The 26,125-nt window shown below is 30.6% G+C and overlaps 1 protein-coding gene across 3 annotated transcripts in view; it reads right to left on the bottom strand.

The window, feature by feature from the left end:
• The window catches only part of boi (brother of ihog), an 80,169-nt gene that overhangs the window by 20,802 nt on the left and 33,242 nt on the right, over positions 1-26,125 (bottom strand). For all 3 annotated transcript variants that reach the window (XM_088258319.1, XM_088258321.1, XM_088258320.1), the window contains exon 2: positions 2,768-2,851. In XM_088258319.1, coding sequence (XP_088114445.1) covers positions 2,768-2,831 — 64 coding nt within the window. In that variant the 5' untranslated portion in view covers positions 2,832-2,851. The remainder of the gene's footprint in view (positions 1-2,767; positions 2,852-26,125) is intronic.

The following is a 26,125-nucleotide window of genomic DNA, read 5'->3' as shown; positions in this document are numbered from 1 at the left end:
CAATAAATGAAAATTTGGAAAACTTGATGAATTATCCTATTTTCTCTATGCTTTCGTTCGATCAAAAAACAATTGACTAATGGCTTCTGCTATTAGTCCAAATACTGTATATGCTATTTATTTATTTTTATTATAAACCTTGAGATGAAGTGTGCAGGTCATCAAAGTTAATATGGCGTGTATATTATATTATATTTAAAAGTATTTAAAAATGATAAAATAACAATAAAAAACAACAACAAAATAGAGAAAAATATAATGAGTATTACGAAATTACTGAACAAATAAGTAGTATATATGAGTAGTGTAGTTGTTAATCATGGGTAGAATTGGTGAATGTTACACATGTGTAAAGTGATCACTTAACCAAGCCTATGATGGTCGTAAGCCCTGTAAATGCCAAACTTCTATATTCGTCTTCATCTATGCTGAGATGTCAAAACATAATGTAAAAAACTTCTAATATGAGATAATCCAGATTTGCGAACAAGTATGGACACACTCAAAATGCTAAAAATAAAAAAAATTAATAATAATTTCTATCACTATCACCATCATGCCGTACCGCTGCAGGGGTAGGCAGAGAGGATGTACGCCACACTCGTCTGTCCTGACATACTTTCCAAGCTTCCTCTACATCCATAAATCTAGTAATACATGCCCTCCGGTTTACACAAAGAATATTAGAATTTTTTTTATTTTTTTTAAAGATACATTTTTTTATTATATCGTCGTCATACAGGAGAAAGTGACCAAGTGCATTGTTTTACAAAAACGTGATCATTGACTATTTGATATCTTACTAGCTTAATATTGCCCCGAAAAAATCCCAAAGGATTTTAATCTTGTAAGTATAATATATTGACTAGTTAAAAATGACTAACTGCATTGGTGTTTATTTTCTTGCCAAGCAATAGTGACTTAAATGGCCCTCCTGAACATTTTACGTTTTGGTAGTTAGTCACTTTCTTCTGTACGACTACGATATGTATTACGGCTCTTTAGGCATGGCCTGTGTTGGCCCGAAATACTTACATGTTAAGACAATTTTTTTATTTTTTATTTGATTATATACATTACATACAATAGATACAATAACAATTTACAGTATAAAGGTTTTACAATAAAATAATTACACCTGGACTATAATTAAATCACCTTCTACCTTGTCCCTTCCAACGAGAAGCAACCATCGACGGACACTGTTCTTAAAGACATGATCACTTCTGGAATTCTTAATGGTTTCGGGCAGCAAATTAAATATCTTTGCATTATTAATTAAATATATATGCAGAATATTGACACCACCAGATTTTTGGTTCTGATTGATTTGGACATGACAAGCCTTTCTTGGCTGTCTTTGGTCTCGCATTCACATTTGCCAAATAAACTTAGTTATGTTTTCTCTCATCATCCATTCGCTCCACATGTCCAACATATCACGTTAGCACTTAATACCTAGTATTAGCGTATTTTTGGAAGTAGAAATACAAATATCCAACTGCAACAAATATTTTTTAGCGATAAGATTTCATATTTACATAGATAGTAGGTAAATACAATATTAATAAAAAAAAAGAAAGCTGTTGGTTTCCCTTTAAAAAAAATTATAATATTATGTTTATCATTTAATATTCTGGGAATTTGAAGAAGTCGGCATCTGGGTTTCCCTGAGAACACATTTTTATCAGAAAGGAGGGGAGATAATAATGTTTGAATTCATTATTTTTTTATATAAATATTTACATCTCGTATTTATTACACGATCACCCGAATTTGTATAAGTACGTGTCATTGAATATTGATGTGTATTATGCCGAAATCACGTTATTTTAAAATAAAATTTAGGCCTGTCAATCTGATGGGGTCAGTTTTTAATTCTGTGTTTCAGTCAATTCAATAAAAGTTATCAGTAATATTCTATTATGTAATAGCCACTTATTTGATTAATGGTCAATAATTTATCTTTAATAATACAAACATATTTCAATTTTATTTTACGTCGTTTAAAAGATATTTTTCTTTTTATGTACGTACTTTTTAATCAAAAATGGAAAAAAGTTTTCAATGTCTTAATAGTATTGATAGAAGTAGGTCCCTAAGAATGCTATATTTTTTTAACATAAAAAATATTTGATAACTGTTTTAAGCGAAATATTTAAGAATATTTAACACATTTAAAAAATATATAAATTAATCAATTTGTGACCCTCACTAATTTAAACATACATATCAAAAATATTATTATGAAACAATATGTTGTTCATTGACTATAATTTTAATGTACGTTTTAAATTTTAAAAATTAAAAAATATCGATTGTGCGAGTATAAAATGTGATATTTTTCAATGGATATGGCTACGTTTGAGATACAATTTTCAATTTAAGGCCAAAAAAAGTTTTTACCCACCGTTTTTTTTACTTAGTTTTTGGGCACTTCTATAATTACGTTCTAAGCTTTTAAGAATTTAACATACTAACTGACTAAATACTAGGAGGCTTATTTATGTTTGTAATGTTACTATGCAATAATTATTTTTTAAAACTAGAAAGTAACTTATTCATATTACGCGTATTTCCTGCAGAGTACGAAATAAAGAACTAGATGTCCTTTGATACTTTCCATATTTCTTTTTTCTGAGATGCTCAGTAAACAGGTTCAGAAATGAATGAAAATATCCTTGAAATATAGCATAGCATGGCCTTAAAGAGTATTATAATGAATTGAATGAAATAAGGTTATATCGGCTCGAGTAGGTATAACTACCTGACTGTGCGAAGGGCGGGAGGATGGCCAAGATGAGGAGGGGTAGGAGCCGGGCGCGGGACATCTTCCTCAGCCCATTCCTGTCTGAAAATAATAAAAAAATAATTAAAATTTATAAAAAAATCAAAATATATAAAATAAAAAAATAGTTAAAATTGATTTAAAGCATATGTTATAAAAAAATAACACAAAGTATAATAAAGGAAAAAAAAAAACAAGAAATTAGAGTGGAGATAACGTACAACAAATAACATAGTGTAAAAACATTGAAATATTTTTTCATAAATTAATTCGGCAGTCACTTTGCGGTAAAATCTGTCCATTTTGAATTTAAGTTTTACTTAGTAAATAACACTTTAATATCTATTGTGACACTTGTAACACGGAATGCACCGGAAAACGTGTCAAATAGATTTTAAGAAATAGTGGTATTAACTAAGTGAAACTTAAATTAAAAACAATTAAAGTATCGAAAATGTTCTAAAATAGAAAAGGTCTCTTAATCCCGGGAAAACCACAAGACTAGCGGGATCTCGGAATTATATTCTTCGCTCACACTTCCCTAAATTTAATCGTAATATAATCACGTAAAAATATGGATAGCAATGTCATCCAGTCATTGCAGTGGTATTAAAAATGAAGAAATACGTCAGTAAGTTTCTAACAGATAGAAGAAGTTCGGTTTATACGTATATTTATTGTATGGGTTACATTAATGTTGCAAGAATAAGAAACTTAAAGGTCCAAACAATACGAATACCGAACGTTTATTCAGTAATTTTATATCCCTTCAATTTGAGTTCTTGTCCGAGCATAATGAAACGGAATTCCGGGCCGAAGAATTCTCCGAAGAAAGGGACCCCGGATTGCTCGACTCGCCGTAACTAAAACTAAAAGCATTCCCATCTCTATCTCGAAATAAATTTCCCTAATGACCCCAACTGCTACGTGTCACATCCGGCAAGGTGACATTTTCCATTAACGTCTTTTACTTTTTCTCCATTTTCACGAGATGGCGCGGGAAAGATTTGTAAAATTCTGGCGCCGCTCGTCCCATTAAAATAAACATATCATCTATTCGACAGAAAACATAAATACTCGAAACGTATTATTTTAATACATTATATATCCGAATAATACGTAAATTAGTCAAATGGACGATCATTAGAGCCGAATTATCGTGGCAGAAAATGCGCCATTTGATTCGGCTTTCTGACAGACGACATTTTGAAAATATTTTCTCACAAAAATTCGCGGTAGAGATAAACATTAAATACACAAATACAAAAAACTCGTTGTTGGAGAAGTTGCCTACGTGACATTCGGGACATTTCGCATCATCCGGGAGTATTTTTATACGTATTTATCTGTATTGACACATAAATAATTGAAATTGTGTATGAATTTACGGCAAATAATAACGTGGGATCGCATTATTTCGAACTGTCACGCGTCTCGACGCGGCGCCCGGGGCCGAACAAAATATTGACCAATATCAATAAACTCCATTTATGTCGCATTGCCATTACTTTTTTTATGATTTAAATCGTTATTTTATAGACAGTGCAATATTTGGAACACATACCTGGCTGATAAACAAACCGGCCGTTTAACAACTTCGTAATAAAACTCGGATACAGCGATAGATTAAGAAACTATTAAAATAGTATGATTAACACTTATGAAACACTTAGCTCAACCATTTTATAGCACTTTAAATGTATCGAGATGAAGTCGCTTGATATATTCGGTAACTTAAGTATATCGCTTTCTGAATCGACCCGAAATCGACAATTTTAGAAAGACCGTAATAAAAATAAGATAATCCGAGAGGAATTTGTACGTTTATAAGATTATGGAGATAAAAAGTGTCATAAATAGTTATCTAAACATTTTTTTGCCTGGTAATATTCAATATCTATGCGTGGTAATTGACGAAAATGCTGTTCATTGGACACGACTCTACACATTTATTCTAAATTACCAATAAATAAACTATGATTATTGCGTAATTCTGTTGAGAGCATCATACAAACACGTATTTTTACGGACAACGTAGAACTGGGAATTTTAATATAATGATTTAGGAATATTACCGATACACATTTTAAAAAAATTAACACCAAAAACTTAACCTGGAAAAAATACAAACTGAGAAAAAAATTCTATCAAATAAATCGGGTAACCGAAAAAGTAACAGTTGCCCACTAGACACATCTTTATGTTGGAAATAATTTATTTTACCAATATTACTATTATTTTTTAATTAATTATTATTGATTACTATTGATTATTATTTATTACTAAAATCCGCTGAAATGCGAATGCTTAGAGATGGTCAGTGTCCCTTAGATTCAAAATAAAGAGCTCACGCATTCGTGGAAGCCTGGGCGTAACAGACATAATAAATAGGAAGGTAGGGGAAAGAAAATTGAGATGATACGGGCATATAGGACACAGAGAACCCGAGCATGTCGCAAACCAGGCAATAGCAATGGATATTTGTCGAAAGATATCTAGTGGAATACCAAAAAATTCATGGATGCTGCTAAGAGAGAACATGGTTCCAAGACACGGCCTAGGTGACGTTGTCCATGACAGAAGGACCTACAACCTGAGAATGAGGAGAGCTGACTCCAGCAGTCCACAAAGACGATAAGTTGGGATGTAGTCAGGCAGAAGAAGACTTTTTTATATATCAGACAATGCGTTATTCACCCTACGGATGAGATGTGAATATTAAAGGTGTCTCAACTTGATATGATACATCTATCTTTACTCTTATACCAGGTCGCAAGCCCTGGGATGCTCAGACTTCCATCTTCTTTCATACAAAGAGGAACGATACATGTTTCATATCATGTTAAGACGTATAATAACTTATTTTACAATACAAAAATATTAATATATAACTAGCAGAAAAAAATCGGTACCAACCGAGACCCTTCGAACCAACTTTGATAGGCCCTGTAATGAATGCATGCAAATCCAAACAAAGGATCTCAATTTGGGCCGGTTTACTCTTTTTGGTATAATGTTTCAGTCTTGTTATATTGTATATAAACCTAAAAAAGATAATTCAATAAGCTGACCAAATTTAAATCGTCTCATTTGGATATTTTGGTACTAATTTGTAAGGGTGGGTTAATTATTCAGAGTGGTCTAAAAACGCACAAAGAATTACTTTTTTAATTTATAAAAAAGATTTTTCATGTACCGCACATCAAAACAAGGCATATCAGTTTATGTTAATAGAGACCCTACTACAAAACATATCATTTTAATTCTTATTAATTGCATTCCATACAAAAAATGGCAGCAGACAGAAACGAAGCGACGCCGACGTCTGTATTTTTTATTGCACTATTATTAACGAAATCGCTGAACAAGTACGCTCGGAGAATAATATTATGTATATTTCTAACCTAAATATGTTAAACACGTACGGCCGGAACAAGTGTGTAAACTCGAGGCAATGTAAAATAGCAGTATTAACATAAATTAAGAAAACGTATCACAGCCTAAAGCATCTGTCAACTGGGAGTGAGGATGTGGTCGTGTGTCGTGTCGTCTGTACACGCGGGAGGAGATGGTGGTAGTGTTAACAGAAGGCTGAGATGATTGACTGTGAAAAGAAATAAGTAAAGAAGTAAAAGAAGTTAGTCCGCCACGTGCCGAGTTAATAGAGATATTAAACTCTCAGTTCAGAGAGGGAATTTAAGGAATTAATCATACGAAGCGGGATTCTTTGACGTTATAGCGTGTCTAAAGCCAACAGAATAAATCATATCTGTACATGAAAGTGACTTATCACAACGTTCATTTTTTGCAAATTTGGTGTTTGCATCTTATCAACATGGAACTATATTTATTGTAACTGCAGAGACAGTTGGTAGAATTCCATTTTGAATTGTTGGGTAATATATCCAAAATTAAACACGTTTATAGAATTGAATTATACTTTTATTTGCATATACTTTTATGATAATAAGAAACGCGTTTTGTCTTATTAAGACATTATCAAACACAGTTCAAACACAGTATCACAACACAATATCAAAACACAGTATCAAACACAGTATCAAACACAGTATCACAGTTCACATTATCAGTTTGATAATGTCTCAATAAGACAAAACGCGTTACATATTATCATATACTTATGTATATGTAAATAAAGTAGAATTCAATCCAATAAACGTGTTTAATTTTGGATATATTACCCAACAATGGAACTATATACCATAATACACAAATGACTATTATAATGATTTTGGTGAATTTAATATGAACTTGACTACACTGATGAAGTTTAATTTTATTTTTATAGTTAACTAAATTGGCTTGAGAGAAATTAGTCGTATTTCAATTAAATCCCACGGGAAACATTGATTGTATATTCGTCCGTTTCTCACAAATAAATAAGGGATAATCGATGTTTAATTTAACTATTACGTCTAGAAAATATCAAAACAAGGTACACTATTAAAAAAAAACTTCATGTGCAATCCTAGGTAATCATCAGACATGGTAATTACCGATTACCTTGGTCCACTGTTAGGTATATGATCCATAGATTGCCAAATTAACTTTTTGACAAATTGACTTTCTAAGGGGTAACTCGCAAACTTTAAGTTCAGAACACTCGACTTTTTTTTAGAATATGTATTGTTTTTTATATTTTTTATTTAACTCCTTACCTTTTAATACATTTTTTTTCTTTTCAGGCACAAAAATTTATTACGAAAAAAAACAAAATTTTCAATACAAAAACGGTATTTAAAAAAAAAAACAATTTCGTCAAATGTTACCTGGGTTTAAAGAAAAGTAAGTTGCGATTTATCGTATATTGGGCTTTAATTTTAATTTTATCGGGTCAATTTCTCGGTTAGTTTTATAGCAGCCGTGGGATTCTTTTGGATTTTTTTTTAAATACGCAACGACTTCAATTTCATTCAGCGGTCTGTGAATAACTATGTTATCTGTTTATCATTTGTCCGTCTCTGGAGCCGCAAGTCGTTTATTAACTCCAAGAAACGACACAGCGGCGGTGTGTCGTGCGTGCTGACGCTAACGGTATGTCACAAAATGTCAAAATAAACTAAACTCACGCACGCCTTACTTTCCAGTGTCGGAAGATACGAGAAATTGTCATATAATCACGACAATATTACAATAAATTTTGCAAAAAACACTGATCATGCTAAAAAAATTATTGTACCATGCAAATGCATTAAAATCAAAACATGGAACTGAAATACTACGAAAACATCATAAGCAGTGAGAAATACCAAGTTATCCAGTTGATTTATAATTTAATTAATAAAGGATTTCCAAATTTCAAATCGCACTCTCATTAGGGAAAATGCCAGTATTGTCATTTAGGCGGGATAATCGATAGCCCGCGACTAAATTTTCATTAAATCCAGGTAACATTTAGCGTTATTGAATTTTATGCTTAAAACACCGTTTTTGTAAAAAAATATCTTTGAAATAAATACATAGTTTTGAAAAGAAAACAGTTATTCAACGACAAGGAATTAAAAATAATATTAAACATATTCTTTCAATACACATTTACTCTAAGCAAAGTAAAATTCCGATATCCTGTATATTCTCTGAAAAATGAGCTTGAAGAAACGTCCAGCCCTCAGCGCGACCGAACGCGTTGTGATTTGAACGCTTGAGATCTCGAACTTAACTTGACTTGAAGTTATCCCCGAACCTAATCTTCTCATTTTCCAAGTGTTTCTTTTTCTTTGTAAATTGAATGCATTGAGCAATTTATTATAACATGGAAATGTTTTAGTGACTGCTGCCCAACACAACAAGTTTTGCTAAGTTTATAATTATAATAACAACTTTTATTGAAAAATAACATGAAAAAAATTAAGAAGTTATTTTGATAAACAATATTATCAGTCGTCATTAGTCTTGATATTACCTGGTGTTGATGGTCGAACAGGAGACGAATCATTTATTTTATCAGGAGCTTATCAACGCATTAAAAAATAATGCGATCGCTTTCAATGACCGACCGTAAGCTCAAATAACAAAAACAGACATTTAGGAATTCCGGAATTGACTTCACAACGCTAACACAACTCCAGACTGTGGATTTCACATATCACTCACTCCTTTCAACAATGTCATATATTTAAAAAAAAGATTTTTCAGGAGACCGTTTTTAAAGTTTAAAAATATAATGAAATCCATTAAAAATAAATATCAAGCTACTTATTTAACTTTTTACTGTGGAACAGATCTTTTTAGGTAAAACCTGAATGTTTTTTCTCCATTCGAAAAATATTTAGTATATTTAAAAAATAATTAAACAATACCATTTCTTCAAAATGCAAAAACAACACTTACTGCCCTGTATTGGGTAAATATTAAGTTAAAAATATGCCGCTTTTGCTGGGATATAGTACATTTTCTGGGCATTCCGAAAACATGCACAGCTGATAATTGACTTTTTTTATTTACGTCGTTGTTGAAAGGAGTGAGCGATATCCGAGTACAATTGGGTACTTACTCATTGTTTGTGTGAAGAGAACAATAGATTCTCGGGTTGGCAATATTATAAGTCGTTGTTATCGCTACACTTTGGCACAACGCGTGTTTGTACAATAACTGCAAGATATTTATTAGTTAATTATAAACAAGTGTTATTTTAAAACGTAAGCAAAGTGAGAGCGTAAGTATACACGCATTGAGGAATAGTGCAATTTACGGAGTGTATTCAAAGAGACCCATTTAGATTTTTGAAAACAAAATATTTATTTAACCCATTTAAACGGTACCAAAAGCTATCAAGTATTTATTTAAATATTGTGCTTGAGCTTATTGATTTCTTTTGTGTACAAATTATTAAAAAAAAACATTTGACGAACGGAGGCTTAAAAAAAGGTATTTAAATAAATAAAAATGTAAATGTTCATTTATTGAAAATCTTCATTATTTTATTCACCGATTGCTTTGAAATTTTAACACATCATTGCATTCGAATACGCTCGTGAACGTAACATAGTAACTCGCGCAATAGTAAATATTACTCATGGCGGACAACATGCTTTTAGACAATGCTGTTACGGTTGCATTGTTGTTTCATAGATTACTATTATAATATTTTTATTGCTTCTCATTATGAGATTAAGCGTATTAGAAATGTGTGCTTTCTCATTTTTCCTTTTAACCATACTGAGCCATAGCAACGCGTGGTTGGGTGGAGCTTATTTTAAATAAAATAATTGTCTTTTTAGCTTAAATTTTAATGTAGAACAAAATTCTATCAAAAATATGCTCTTTTTACATACATTGTCTTATTTCAACAATCAAGCACCAATATAAATTAAGAAGTTTTTAAGTTTAATATTTTTTGTTGGTATTTTTTATAAAGGGCGTTTTCAATTCTAGACCTGACCCAGAAGTCTATCGGATCAAAATCACGAGAAAGAATGGGAGCATCGAGTAATTGCTTTGGCAAAAACAATATTTATATTACAATGTTTTAGGCAGATATATCTCACGGAATAACGGATTATATTATTTCCGGGAGGTCTAATGAAATTCTTAGAATAATGATGATTATTCCCTATATATATTACATCCATTCATACAACTTGATTACTGACATTCACACAAAGTAAAAAAATATTTGCATTATATTTTACCTATTAAGGTCATTCGGAGGTTGAATGCTACTTCATTTTAATTTATTCGACACTAATATTTCAAACCGGGCCAATTCATACTTCATTACATGGAATTGTGTAGTACATATAAGATTGAATAAATGTATTACAAAGAAGACGTATTGAATGAAATACAATATAAAAATAAGCTTTATTAAAAATCATTTTGAAAGAATTTTTCTAAAGTTAGATATTCATTCACGAGTAAAAATTATGTGGTCGTAATTTTTACTCGTGAATGAATATCTAACTTTAGAAAAATAAAACTTCTATGTAAATTGTAAATTGAATCATTTATCAGAAAAAATGTGTTAAAAAATATGCTGAATTAAAAGTAAAACCTTTTTCAGTGAAACATAATAAAAAATAAATAATACAATAATAAAAAATATCAAGACTCCAAAATACTTTACCGTTTTCTTTTATTAAACTTCAGTTGAGAAACTCCCATATGTAACTAATTAATTTATTTATATTTTAATCCGCGGATAAACGCTATTTTGAGTAAAAAAAAACATTTTATTGACTTCAAAGTACATCATTTTCAATTTATCATATACATAATCCGAGTCGAGATAAGTAAAATAAAGATGTTAAAATAGAAATACAACAAACAATGTATCTTAAATAAATAAATCACTATTTTTAGCTAATCGTAAATCTATTTTAATATAAAAATTATTATCCGAAATTTATTGAAAAGTTTGTCAAGAATAAATTAAAATCTACATAAAATTCTATGTAATTAATCGTTTAAATTACAAATTTACAATAATTTAATGTCTACTCATTGGTCTACTTTGGTACCTGTCTAGAGGCATAAAATGAAAAAAATATTTATAATTTATAGCACTGTTTAATCTATAATTTAAAAATATTAATAAAAAAGTATGTTTTCTAGTTATTAAACTATTAAGTAACACAATAAATTTGACCAGAAAAAAATATTATTTTGATTTTTTTTTGTGTTTTCCCGAGCGTTAATTCGTGTACATTTTGCAGATAATGAAGAGAGGTCATTCATTTAAACTGCTGAAAAGACAAACAATATTTTTGGGTGGTCCGGGGAAGGAGTTGAGGGTCAGGAAAATATTCCGATTTATATATATATATATATATATATATATATATATATATATATATATATATATATATATATATATATATATATATAAATATATTCACGGAAACAGTTTTACATAGGAGTAAAAATATCTCTTCGTAAACCTCGTGTTCAGAAACTTAGTCGCACATTAATGACACTTTTATTCTCAAGTAACTGTTATTAATATTAAATTAATTTTCGCAATTAATATTGAATTTTTAGATACCTTTTTTTGGCTTTTACAGAATGTGCAAAATATATGTTAAAAACTCGATTCCATTATGCAAAAGTTTTACAAAAAAGTTTTTTGTTTGTTATTAAAATATCGTAAAATTATTACTGCACATGTTATCACTATTACTTAAGTACATACATAGAAATGTATAGCTATATAAGGACCCTCAGTCCATCCAAAATATAATAAAAAGACGAAACCATTGTCACAAATTTTATTTTTGTGTGTTTTTAATAATAAAATGGAATTAAGTAGACTGCAAAAATCATCGTTCGCTTTTAATATTCAATATATAAAGTTTTCATAATTTTATAAAATAAAACAACTCTATTTTAACCCCTTTTTATTGTTACACTTTAAGTAAATAATAAAAAGTGGTGAAAACAAAGTTGTTTTATTTTAAAAAGTTTATAAAATGTGTAACAAAGGATCTGCGAAAAACATTCAAGAAATGTTTTTATAATTGTTTAAAACACAAAAGCACATCCCTGATTAGTGTTGTAGCGATAATTCAATCAGCGAGGTAGTAAAAGCATTGTGAATTATGTCAGCAGTGGAGACATGATAACTATTTATATTGTGTACACACTGCAAATTGGGTCAGTTAAAATTTCGAGTACGTCCATGTAAGTCATGATAGTAAAATATTATATGAATCAATTATTTATAAACACTGATAAGGGTAACTTCATAATAGAGACAAATTGAAGATAATGTCTACATAATCAAATGTCATAATAAACATATTTTTTGTCAATTCCACATTATCTTTATTATAAGAAGATTAAATGAGCAACTCCTAAGAACAATAATAAAAACATGTTTTTATATAAAACTATCAATTAATTAGGAAATTTAAACTTCAAAGCGATGTTAAATTTAAAATATTAGTTTTTTTTTAATTATAAATCATGGAGACATACTATTGTAATATATGTATACATATATTCTTTATAGGTAAACCACATTCTAACAGTCTACCAGACACGGTTTTAGCTGAAAATTGTTAAAATGTGAAAATGCTAGCAGATTGCACATTGCTATTGCTATTGTAAGAGCAATTGACATCAATATTTTTTAACAAAAATTTGAATTTTGAATATTGCGAATAAAAAAACCGATTTAAAAATTAGTTTAAAACCACTAAAAAATGATATTTTCAGTCGTTTCTTTAAGTAAAATAATTATGGAAAAATCTTAAATACATTTCACGAAGGTTTCTGCTAATAAAAAAATTTACTATAATAATTTCTACCATAGACGTAGCACGGGGATGATGTTTTCGATTGAAGCAAAAACGTCTAAAATTCTAGTAGTGTGGTTGTCAATCATGGGCAGAATGGTGAATGTTACACAGTGTATGATGGAATAACTTAAACCACCCGATGACACGTCGTAAGCCCTATGAAAGTTGTGTTAGAGTGGGCTTGAACCTTAAAACTCTAGTAAGTCCTGTAAATTTACACACTAATTTCAAATTTCGGATTTGTTTTTACAATTGATAACTTACAAAACAATATTGTAAATGAAACCAATAAAATTCAAGCCTGTTTGTTTTAAATGGGTTAATTTACCGAGAGAAAAAAAACAAGAATCAAGCGGTACAATTAACGACTTCGGAGAAGATAAATATTTCCCGCGTTGACGCGAAGAATTTTATTCGATTATTTATATTTTTTGGCTAGTGTAATTTAGAAGTCAGAAAAGAAAAAATCATTTAAAATCTAGGGAAACACATGTTACAATATTATGTATTTATGCAATGACGTCCGTTATGATAAATAGATTTCTATGCATTTTCTCTGTTATATTTCATATTCTATTTTCGCGGAACAAAATGCGGTGCCAGATATCTTTCTCGATTGTCAAATTTTAGACAATACACTCATAAATTGAAATATATGGCGCATCAAATAAATTTTAATTATGACCCATCTTTCCTCCGCGGCCCGAAAATATTTCCTCAGTTTATTTTTGGCTAAAATACCATTTCAGAATTTTAGATATGCCAATGCACATACACAAAAATATAAAAAAAATCATAAATAAAAAACGGAAAATAAATTATACGTCGTGAATGCTATGAGAACCGTTAGGTCTTAATGGTTTATTCAATTTAGTTATTAATCTACAACATTTTGAGTGTGTCCAAATACTTGTTCGCAAAATCTGGATTATCTCCATTTTTGATTTTGGATAATCCAGATCTCCAATTTTGGATAATCCAGATTTTGTGAACAAGTATTTGGACACACTCAAAATGTTGTAAATAAATTATCTGGTCAAATTATAAGCTTAAATAATAAAAATGAAAATGGTATTTTCTGGCGTTTCTCATGTGTGTGATTATAATCCAGGATTCGGACCTCACATACTAATATAAAAGTTTCTGCTTAATAAAAACCTTCTTTACATCTCACCGATAGATGTCTCTAGTGAAGTTCTAGTGATTCAAGAACAAGGTTTCTAAATAGGTTCATATATTTAGAACTTCCAAGAATTTGAGTAGTGTGGTTGTCAATAATGGGTAGAATTGGTGAATGTTACACGTGTGTAAAGTGATCACTTAAACCAGCCCATGACGGTCGTCAGCCCCGTAAATGTCCAGACCTCCATATACTTCTTCATCTTTGATGAGATGTCAAAAAATAATAGTTATTTATCTTATACATAAACGCGTAATATTATTTACCGTACAGTATTAGTAATGTAACATACATTTTATGATATAATTCTAAACAAAATCCATTATTAATTTGCAGTCAACTCGGTAAAATATTGATAATAATAAACAAAATTATTTGAATGATAATGTCGGCATTTACTTTGTGACACTTCGTAATTGAAGAAGGATCAAAGCAGACTGAATGCAGTCGAAATGCGATCGCTCAGACGAATGTGCGGCAAAACGATGTATGACAGATATTCGAATAGTGAAATAAGGAAAGAACGCAAGGCTGAGATAAGCATTATCGATAAAATTAAGAAAGGCGTGTTGAGATGGTGTGTTGAGATAGGAAATGTGGAACGTATGAAAAGACAGGGTGGTATGGCATTCTATTCTCTCTGCCTACCCTAGTGTATAAGCGGCGTGACGGTTAGTTAGTTAATGTTTATATAAGTAAACAAATATATATCATTCTAATTTACTTTCAATTTGAAGTAACGGACTCGAACATATTAAATTATAATATTCTAGATCGAATCATTTTATAAATGTAAGCAATTAATTACCTTCCAATTATTTTTTAAAAATATATTAATAACATTTTATCAATCAGTCATACGTAATGGTAGAAGTATTTGATTTTTACAGATGTGCGCACATCAAATTGCGAGATGGTTAAGTTTTATGATTAGGCAAATAGAATAAATTAAAACCAATGAATAATATTAGATTAACCGAATTCATAAAGCACGGTTTCTTCTCTTAGGAAATAATTATTGAACTTAAACACGTTCATTCCATTTGGGTGGGCTGGTGGGAAATAATCGACCGGCCGGTGTTATCCAGAAAGGAACCAATCCACAACGAAAAAATATTTTAAAAATATAAACTTCAAAGTTTGAAAAAACAAGTTTTTCTTCTTAATAAATATTATAAACGGTTTTGAAAAGAAAATAGTTATTGAAAGATAAGGAGTTTAAAAAATATATATTAATATTTTTTCAGTGCATATTCTTAAAAACAACAAAAATACAATGTTTAAAAAAAATATTGGGCGTGACCAGACGACCGGCTCTATGCATTGCCGGAAGACATAGTTTTATTATTGCATGTTTGGATTTAATTGTATGTTTTGGATACTGAAAATAGAAAATAGGAATGAATATAATTTTTTCTTTTAATTTTTTTTTGGCATTTAGTAACTATAATGCATGGGGTGAACCATGCATATAAATCGATTACTGATTATATGTAACTACATACTACATATATTTATTAAATAAATAAATTCAAACTTTGTTTTCAATCACTTTTATTTTTGATACTTTTGTTCCATCCTGTTTCGATAAGCACGTTGTCATCTTCAGGGATGGATACGTACTAAACTTAAAACAGAGAAATATTCATAGTTAGGTGAGGAGGTACTTCAACTATCACGACATTTTTCTGCAGGAAAAAATATTGAAAATTATAGATTATACTTTCAACGTTTGTAATTTACAGTAAAAGTAATGATTACATACTTATTATGTTGTGCACAATCATATTTTGAAACAACCTATGACAATTTTGAATTAAAATACGTTGTTGATATTATAGTTTTAACTACAAAAAAATCCCATACTGTGCATATTTTTACAATGATTAAAGAAAACACTTGTTTTATACCACTTGAGTTAATATTTTTACTTGCATATTTTTATCGATTTTATGTACTGGTTCACTTTTGCATAACACCGTTCAACCACAGGTTTACAGTGTATAATAGTCCACACGTGTTATTATGTATTTACTATTGAGGACTTTCAAGTAATTTTCAACGACTCTTAAAGCCTACACATCTAAAGGGTGGCATTTTAATAGAACCCTTTGTCAAAAATAATGATGATAAAAATAATTTGCCTCCAGGAAGGATGTTATAATATTATAAGAGAGGGCTTGTCACTTGTTAGACACCATTGTTGGTTTGTGTTGAATTGTTTGATATAAAGGTCCATTATTATACAAAAAAAAATACGACATGAGTCCGTTTAATCGCGGTGAGGTAAGGTTAAATGCTGTTATTTGTATTTTTACTTTGTAAAATTACGCCCATTAATTGGTTTACGTGATTTTTATTTTGTTCTACTTCATATGAAATTACGCACTTCAAAGAAATATTTTGATATTCTGAAATTAATTGTTTTCTAACAAAAAAATAATGTTTTGGACATTTGAAATGAGCTCTTCTTTGAAATGAGTTTACATTAGACTACCATGCTTCAGCATGGTAGCCTAATGTGAACCCGGGACCCTAAGGTCCCGGGTTCGATTTCCAGGGAGTTAAGAATAAACATAACTATTTTTTCACTCAAATATTTATTTAATATTACCCCCGGCTGGTAGCTGAAGTGTAGGACTGACCATTTTGCTATGATATAATATACGATCAAATTAACATTGCATCAATTTTATACAGTGCCCTATGCACCATTAGGTGCGAATAAAGGTTAGTAATTCTTTCCAAAAAAATAGCGCAATTTTTTTCCTAAATTGTTCAATTAGTTAAGATTACACTGTATATTATTTGATATTTAACTTTTTATATCCTAAAATTCATATGTACATAGTACTTGGAACTATTTTTAAATATTAGCATTCGCATGTTTATCCTACAGTAATATAATATAACACTCTTTAATTGAAATATTTCCTTAGTCATAAGTCGCTTGTGCAGTACACGGAATTTTACCGTCCGGCAGTCCGGTTTTGAAAAATGAAAGCGACTACGACAGTTTAGCGTGATCGAATTTACGCGCAACGTGTTCACGCACCGATCAAGAGCACCGATCCGCAGAAAAATGGACAAAAGCACAAGCCAATCCAAGCCAATCATCCGTTTTATATGCTAACTGACGTGCCGGACGGTAAAATTCCGTGTAATTCCGTGTAGTGCACAAACGCCCATAGGTAATGAATGAATGGTCGGTCGGTTGGCAAAGAGTCTTACTGCCGACCGATGCCTTCTGCGCGCCGAACTCAAACGAAATTAAAACGCACGATGTAAACGAGTTATATAATTTGTTAAATTCCACACACCTTTTTTCTACGGACCTAATCAGCTCTCCGAACAAGAGCGCCGGAATCTTATCCGGAAAAAAAATCTGTGAAAAAAAACACCCGAACACTCGAGGCAGCTTCTATTGACACGACCAGCGTTATAGAAATTCAACTCCATTACATAATATCGGCGGCTTAATTCATGAAGTGACCAACTCCACCTATCGTAAGAGTAAAGAGTTAAAAAAGTAATAATTAAATCAGAAGAAAATTCAATGTTTGGTCATAAAATTAAAAAATTTGTACGTTGAAAGCAATTTATACTTTGTGGTATGGTATGATACATAATTGAAAAGATTAAGAATTCTCTAAGGTGGTATGGACATGTGGAGCGAATGGATAGCGAGTAAATGACTAAGAAAGTATATGTGGAGAATGTGAGCGGGAACAGAACGCGTACGGCCTAAAAAGTCAGCAATCATAGCGCTCTCTATTGACCGTATTATTCTGACCGGCATCGACTTTAAAAAAATATGGGTCAATCATTCCATCTGCCCATAAAGCACGCCAACTTTTAATGGATGTAAGGGCGTCTCGACAAAGGCTTCTGGGTTTTCTTCACTCCAAATTCGGCAATTCTGCTTATTGACATAGCCATTTAACCAAAAATGTGCCTCATCGGTGAACAAAATTTTGCGTTGAAAAAGAGGATCAAGCTGAATATTGTTTTCGGCCCATTCACCAAACCAACAACGCGCATAATGGTCATTCAGTCTATTCATGGTGAAATGGCAAAACGTACTGACTACAAATCAACTGTCAACTGTCAAATTTACAGTCTGTAGAAATGCTGCCAGTTTAAAAACGAAAACTCTACAACAACAAAAACACCCTGCAAATTTAAATAATGAGACGTGTTTTTTTTTGTACTTCGTCTCTTAATTGGATATTTGCTACATACCATTTTATACCATTACGATTTAATGATTTGATTCTTGTGTTATTGAACACATAAATATTTAAATTTAAATACTATCTAGCCGTTTATGATTACACATCATATACAGTTCTTCGAATAAAGTTTCAAGGGGGCTGGCCTTGATTTGTTGATCATATTATTGTGGTGTTACAAAAAGTGTTAATGTACAATGTATACCTTGTAATTTTTAGGCTACCCATACATTCCTACATAGGTACGTACACGAACACACAGCCCAAAGTAATAATAATTATTAAAAGAACCTATTAATAGTGGAATAAAAAAATCTTTTGACACTAATAACCACACGTTAAAAAACGGTAAAATGATTCTTATAACACATCATATCTTATTTGGTTGTCCAAAAAGTTCTATCGGCTCTTTTAGCGAAAATTATTTCAAACATAAACCAATAACATAGATTTCAAATCAACGATGTAATTCTCTTCTAGGTATTCTCAACCATCTCATGAGGGGGTAAACAATTATCGCTCAAAGAATCTTTAGTGGTAAAAAAAAATCTTCGCTGAATTTTCTAATAGATAGCTATGTAATTTAATTTTTGATTAAAACCTTATTTGGTTAAATACCAATATTTCTATTTTTTTCACTGTAATATTTATTCAATATTACCCTGGACTGGTACCTGAAGCGGAGGGCTGATCACCTTTCCTTCATGTGTAAACGATCAAGATAACACTGCGTTTATATGACGCAGTGCCCTATGCACCATTGGGTGCGGATAAGGGTTTTATTTAATTATTTATTATTTCTGGTATTAATACATCAGTCTGGTATCAAAAGATCACTACCAAATATGGTGTTTGATTTATTGTTTATTGACTTGGCGTTTAATTTGTAGAACTCCATTTTAATTTATGTATTAATTTTAAATCAAACACAGATTTTTTTGAGTCTACTAAGTTGTATTTTATTAACAAAAAACACATAAAAAATTATATTGTGACAATTGTTTCGCCTTGTTAGGGCATTATCAAACGAATGTCTAGACATTCGTTTGATAATGCCCTAACAAGGCGAAACAATTGTCACAATATATTTTTTTATGTGTTTTTTGTTAATAAAATACAACTTAGTAGACTCAAAAAAATCTGTGTTTGATTTAAAATTAATACATAAATGGTGTTTGATAGTGATGCTAAATGCATCAAAACACGTGTCAGAATACATTTAAGAAATAGTGGTATTTATTAAGTAAAAATTAAATTAAAAGTTAATAGATGTTATCACAAAGTGACTGTCGAATAAATTATGAAGATAGTTAATTTCCTTCCGTAATTTTCAAGAAGAGCGAAATAAATCAAGAATCAGAGGGTGCAAGGTTGATCAATATAGAGGCAGTGGAAAAACTTCCCAGACCGACTGCAAAGAAAAATTTGGTCCGGTATTTATTATAGAGATGGAATACAACACCTTTACTATAAGCACTAGTTCAGGAGTTTCTGGGAGCTTATTGCATTTAATTTGCCCAGATGGTCAACGTAAGTAGGTATACATAAGACTTGACGATCTTGTTCATAAATAATAATAAATAAAAAAAAACAACACCGTTCTAATCCTATCAAATTAAAATAATAATATCCTTTAATTTGGCTACAGAGATCTCAAAAAAGTGAAGAAAAAATGAGAATTTAGCACTCACTGCTTACAAAGATGCCTCTTATAATTTTCTGAATCCAACGAAGTTTCGTTAACTTTGCATCATATTCACAGAGAGCTGTAGAAAGTACAGTGGAACCCTGGATATCCGAACCACATTTTGAAGAAAAACATTTAGATCGAAATGTAAAAGTTGCAAATAATGTCCATAAACCTTAAAACAAACAAACACTTCATTAACATCAGAGCTGAATGAACAAGAAAATCACAAATTTGAAGAAAAATAAATCGGTTAATCCGAACATTTACAGATCCGGCTACAGCCCCAATTACTTTGGATTTCCGGGTTTCCACCGTAATATAAATATTACTATTTTGATATTGCCTTCATTGTCCTTCTAAAATATAATTTTTATACAAGCTATGGAAGTCGTGCGTTGCGCTTTGAGCGGAGTATATGTTATTTTCCTTAATAATTTATTTGTTTGTTTACATAAATCATTCTTTCGCAGTGATTTCAGTATAGGTTTCAGAATGAATAGCAGTTCAAAACTATTTTTTTTTAAATTAGATGTTATTGTGTATGTATGCATAATCGAAGCGCAAAAATAACAATACATACAATAAATCTTTTCACAGTCTCAAACTAACATGAGTGTTGAATTTCGTACGTACAAAAAATATTGTTCTGGGGTTTTGGAATACTACTCCTACGCAACACTGTGTCTATTTTTTAGTTAGACAAATTGCATTAACCACGCGTTCATTCTTCAACCATTAGTAATGACATAACTTCCGTTGCTGGGGGCGTGTTTAAACAAAGGAGGTCCGGTTGGAGATTGGAGACTACAGTCTTCAAATGGTTCTGCTGCCCTGGCCTGGCTTTTGATAAAATAAAAGCCATTTTCTAGGTTCAAAGTTCTTTTTCGGGTGTGTATTTAGAAGTCCAATTTTTTATTCGTTATCTGTAGCTACTAATATTGAAACGGCAAGATAAGGCATGATTACCGTGTTGTTATTTGGTCCTCAGTGTCATTCACCTGCTTTTTAAGGTATAGATTTGGGCATCGGAGCTATCTGTTCTTTGTGCGGGGGCGTGTTCTAAGACAGGTGTTTATACCACCAACGTGTTGTTCTAATTTAGAAAACACAAGTTAAACCTCACACCAGACAAAAACTTAAATTTAATAAATATATTCAACTGATAGTTAAAAATAACTACAAATGTAACAATATCCCGCAAGACAAGTTTGACTAGAATCTGCCTGAAACTCGTATACTAATTCTTGACATAATCCGAGCGTTACAGTTGATAATTTTTGAAAGTTTTATTATTAGTCGGTTCAATAAATGTACGTTTGACTGTTAACCAACACTCGAGGCACTCGAATTATCTACATGTAACAGGGCGTTAAATATAACTAGGCGTTAGACAGCTTGAGTGATTGTATATGGGCACCAGCCTTGGTACGACCTGAGCCCATATTAGGGCATATGTATCGTGTGCAAGGAATTCAAACGCGTGGATCAAACTAAATCAAGTCGACATTTTTTTAAATACAAGCGGTCCTCGACATTCGTATGATATTAGTCTTATGATATTAGGAAAGTAGAGCGATGTAAAAATAAAATGGAAAAGTGAGTTAATTTTTTGTTTTAAATAATATTAATTCACAATACTTAGCTTCTATTGGGATCATACAATGGAATCACTTTCTTTCACATCCGTCGAAAAATTGTCAAGATGCATAGTGACTTTTTTTATCTAATAACGTATAAGGGGTGTATGAAATAGCGAAATACATATACTAAAGTTTAATGTCCGAAAGTCGAGGATCGCTTGTTTATAGACTATTTATTTATTTAAACTTCATGTACAGAAAATAAATAAGTACATTACTATTCAATGTGTAGAATGAAAAAATGACGCATCATCGACGGAAACAAATAACTCGTACATATTACAGTGCACAACTTAGACAGGCTAATACTAGTACGGAAATGCAATCCCGAGTGCCATAGATTTTTGAGTCAACTAAATTGTATTTTATTGTTTAAAAAAACATCAATTTTGTGACAATTGTTTCGCCTAACTATGGCATTTTCAAACGAATGACACCTGTCACAAAATTGATTTTTATGAGTTTAAAAAAATACAATTTAGTAGACTCAAAAAATCAGTGTTTGTTTTAACATTTAATACATAGATGAAAATAAATATTTCTTTGCAATTTATTTTGCAATTGGTGGGAATCGACCGCGCGACGCCAGTTTCGCAGTCGAGCGTCTAGCCAACTACGCCTTTCGTATATTCTATATCTGCCATATTTTACCGTTCTATTGTGATGACAAAAGGCTGAAGTGTAAAACGTGCATGTACATGGAAGATAGGTAATTATCGTATTTCTCCGAACTACAAAAATCAATACCACAATACAGAACGATTTGAAGAGGCCAGCACTGAGCTTACCGTATTCCGAAAGTCCTGTTATCTGAACTCGAGACGTCGCTATTTTAATTTTTAAAAAGCTTTGATATAAGATCTTCGCAGGTGTTCCGCAGGTACCTGCAGCGAGCTCGGAATGAGGAAATACAAGATGTACGCTGAACGCATGCTCTTCGGCGCATTTTATATTTGTGGAGGTCCTCACCAAAACGTTACATTTCCATTATAAATGATTTTAAGTCATCAGGAATTCTAGTATGTAAAATTGTTACTTTTTGGTGCGATTTAATGATTTCATATTTTCATATTATTTTTTGACATATCATCAAAGATGAAGAAGAATATGGAAGTCTGGGCATTTACGGGGCTGACGACCATCATAGGCTGGTTTAAGTGATCACTTTACCCACGTGTTATATTCACCAATTCTACCATTATTGACAAAAACACTACCCAAATTCTTGGAGTTATATGTGTATATATATATGTGTGTGTATGTATATATATGTATATATATATATATATATATATATATATATATATATATATATATATATATATATATATATATATATATATATATATATATATATATATATATATATATATATATATATATATATATATATATATATATATATATATATATATATATATATATATATATATATATATATATATATATATATATATATATATATATATATATATATATATATATATATATATATATATATATATATATATATATATATTGCTTTTTTATATAGGGCAGAATATTAAATTTTAGAGCCTCAACACCCTAAAGATCATATATAATTATGGAAACTATGGAAAATCACAAAGTTAGTGCTTCAAATATAAATTATACCCTAAAGATCATTGGTCAATATGAATTACACCATGTGTACATTGTGCGACGATTTGTGAATGAACTCTCTGAATTATTCATATAATTCATCTTGTTTATATAACATTATTTTCTTTTTTTTTTTAAGACGTAAATGAATGTCTTGTCACCAATTCTGCTTGGTGAGGGTTCATCAAATAATAATGTATTGTAAAAAATAATTAATTAATTAATACTGGAGCAATAACTGTGAATAAAATTCAATCATTCGAACATACCAATAAAAATTATACTTAAAAATATATGAAAAATGTATGTTAACTCTTTGAACTCTAAAAAATATGTAAATGGGTTTCACGCAACTCGAGATTTTTAACCAAAAATATGAGAAAAAACTTAGGTATTTGTAGAAAATTAAAAAAAATATATATTTTGAAAAGGTAGGAAATAAAATTTTGTATTATTGTTTACAAATGTGTATTTTTAACAAAAAATTATAAATTATGTAAGAAAAAAAGGCGAATTTTAGTTTTTGTAATTTCTCAAAGTGTGATATTTTTCGAAACAATCGCCTAATCGGATAGTTGCTGGTCTCCCGTCTCCCACCTTTTACTGCCCTTTTTGAGCAGACCACACAGTCCCGCTTAGGACCGTTTCTTAAAATATGTAGTTTTTCATTAATTGCACTCGTTAGGCGCCGCTGCAGCGCCTAACGAAATATATATATATATATATATATATATATATGTATATATATATATATATATATATATATATATATATATATATATATATATATATATATATATATATATATATATATATATATATATATATATATATATATATATATATATATATATATATATATATATATATATATATATATATATATATATATATATATATATATATATATATATATATATATATATATATATATATGAACCAATTTAGAAACATTGTTCCTGAATCACTAGAACTTCACTAGAGACATCTAGTGATTTCGTAGATTTCATATTTGTTTAACACACGATTGGTCACGTTTTGACGCAAATTAAGATTTCGATAGAGTACAGTTAACAGAACAGATTTACATTTTAAGGATTTTTTGTGCAATATTGGAAATGTAACTTTTTGGTGAGGACTTCCACATTTATCGTCTCGAAATTGCCCACACGCTTCCACCAGAAGACAATTTTCGTTCAATATCCCGTGAAATTTTGCATTTTTATCGAGAAAGTCGAAAACAATTGTATTAATGGAGATTGTATTTTTAATTCATAATATCGTAAATGACATTGGCCATCGGCCATGAGTCACAATTAAACCCTGTGGGACAATATAGATAAAAAAATATATAGTGACAGTATCAAAAAAAAATATTTTGGGCAGGATATATTTATTATTTTCATAAATTATACAGTTTCGTAAAAATATTGTGTTTATGTGATCATTCATACTTTAACTCATTATTACAGTTATAAAAGAATAAATAAAAAATAAAATATTAACGTTGTAACAAAGTATTAACAGCTTTCTAATGCACAGATCTTCACCTATAACGCTTATCTGTTTTTGGTTGGAAGCTATTGCTTCTTAGAAGTTAGCCCGCCAATGTTAATAAAAAATTAAGAAAAAAGTCCCTCTCTAAGCACAAAAGATCAGTAATAAAATTATAAAATTGTATTAAGTAGAAATGTATATAAATTGTATAAAAAAAGTAAAAAATAATATTGTGTTAAGTAAATAAGTATATATCATAGATAGTCCAAAAATATGTATTTACACCTACAATACACTATAAGTTAATACAAAACAATACACTATGGGTAAATACGCACACCTGACGCGCAGTTCAAAGTGTGTTTCTGACGCATTCAAACCTGCAAGCATTACATTATAGTGAATTGTCAAACACGAGCTAACCTGATGCATTTTGTTCATAAAAGTTTAGTAATTTTGGGCGTAAGCATACAGCCGAAAGCAGGGAAGTATCATACACGGGTCGTGTAAGATAGTGTAAAGCCATTCTAAGTTGAAGACGAAACGTGCAAGTGTTAAGCTACCTTGGCTGATGGCTCGCGCGCATCGGGTTGAGAATAGTGGTATTTATTTCGGATGCAGTTGTCATTAGCTCGCTGCCTGTTGGTATGTGGGGCCGCACACGTGTCGCGTGTCGTGTAGGTGGACGATGTCCCTCTGAGCCACGTGGGCGCGGCGACGAAAGCCGGAGGGCTCATTAGACCGAACTTGCTCCATCGATCAGTCGGCGTTTTGACGCCAAGTTCCGGAAAACCAATATTGTCTTTGAAAAGAGAGATTCGAATTTCGTCACAGCACTCTATTTCCTCGACTGATTACTTAATAAACTAGATGAAAGTATTAAACACTCGCGAGTGTGCTACGAATGATGCTCCGGTGTAAAATCAAACAAAAATCACAAGGACCATTAACCGACGAAGTCATTTCCAAACATAAAAACCGTAGTACCTACACTATGAATAAGAATGTAGTCATTTTCATCAGCTTACTTTCTTGTATGAATAAAAATAAATATAAAAAGCACTAGTATAATGGCACTTTTTGAGTTTATTTATGTAAACACGATTAGTATAAACTAATGTAAACTTCTAGAACTACAGATGTTCTCACCAACAGGTGAAAATACAAACTGATTCGTTTATATTTTCTGTTCAGTTTGTATTTTCACCTGATTAAT

This window comes from Brachycentrus maculatus, unplaced genomic scaffold (assembly GCF_059751285.1).
Source record: "Brachycentrus maculatus isolate JH-2025_06_01 unplaced genomic scaffold, ASM5975128v1 h1tg000092l, whole genome shotgun sequence".
NCBI lineage: Eukaryota > Metazoa > Arthropoda > Insecta > Trichoptera > Brachycentridae > Brachycentrus > Brachycentrus maculatus.
The sequence above is the reverse complement of the archived record's forward strand: the minus strand, read 5'-3'. Positions and strand labels throughout refer to the sequence as shown.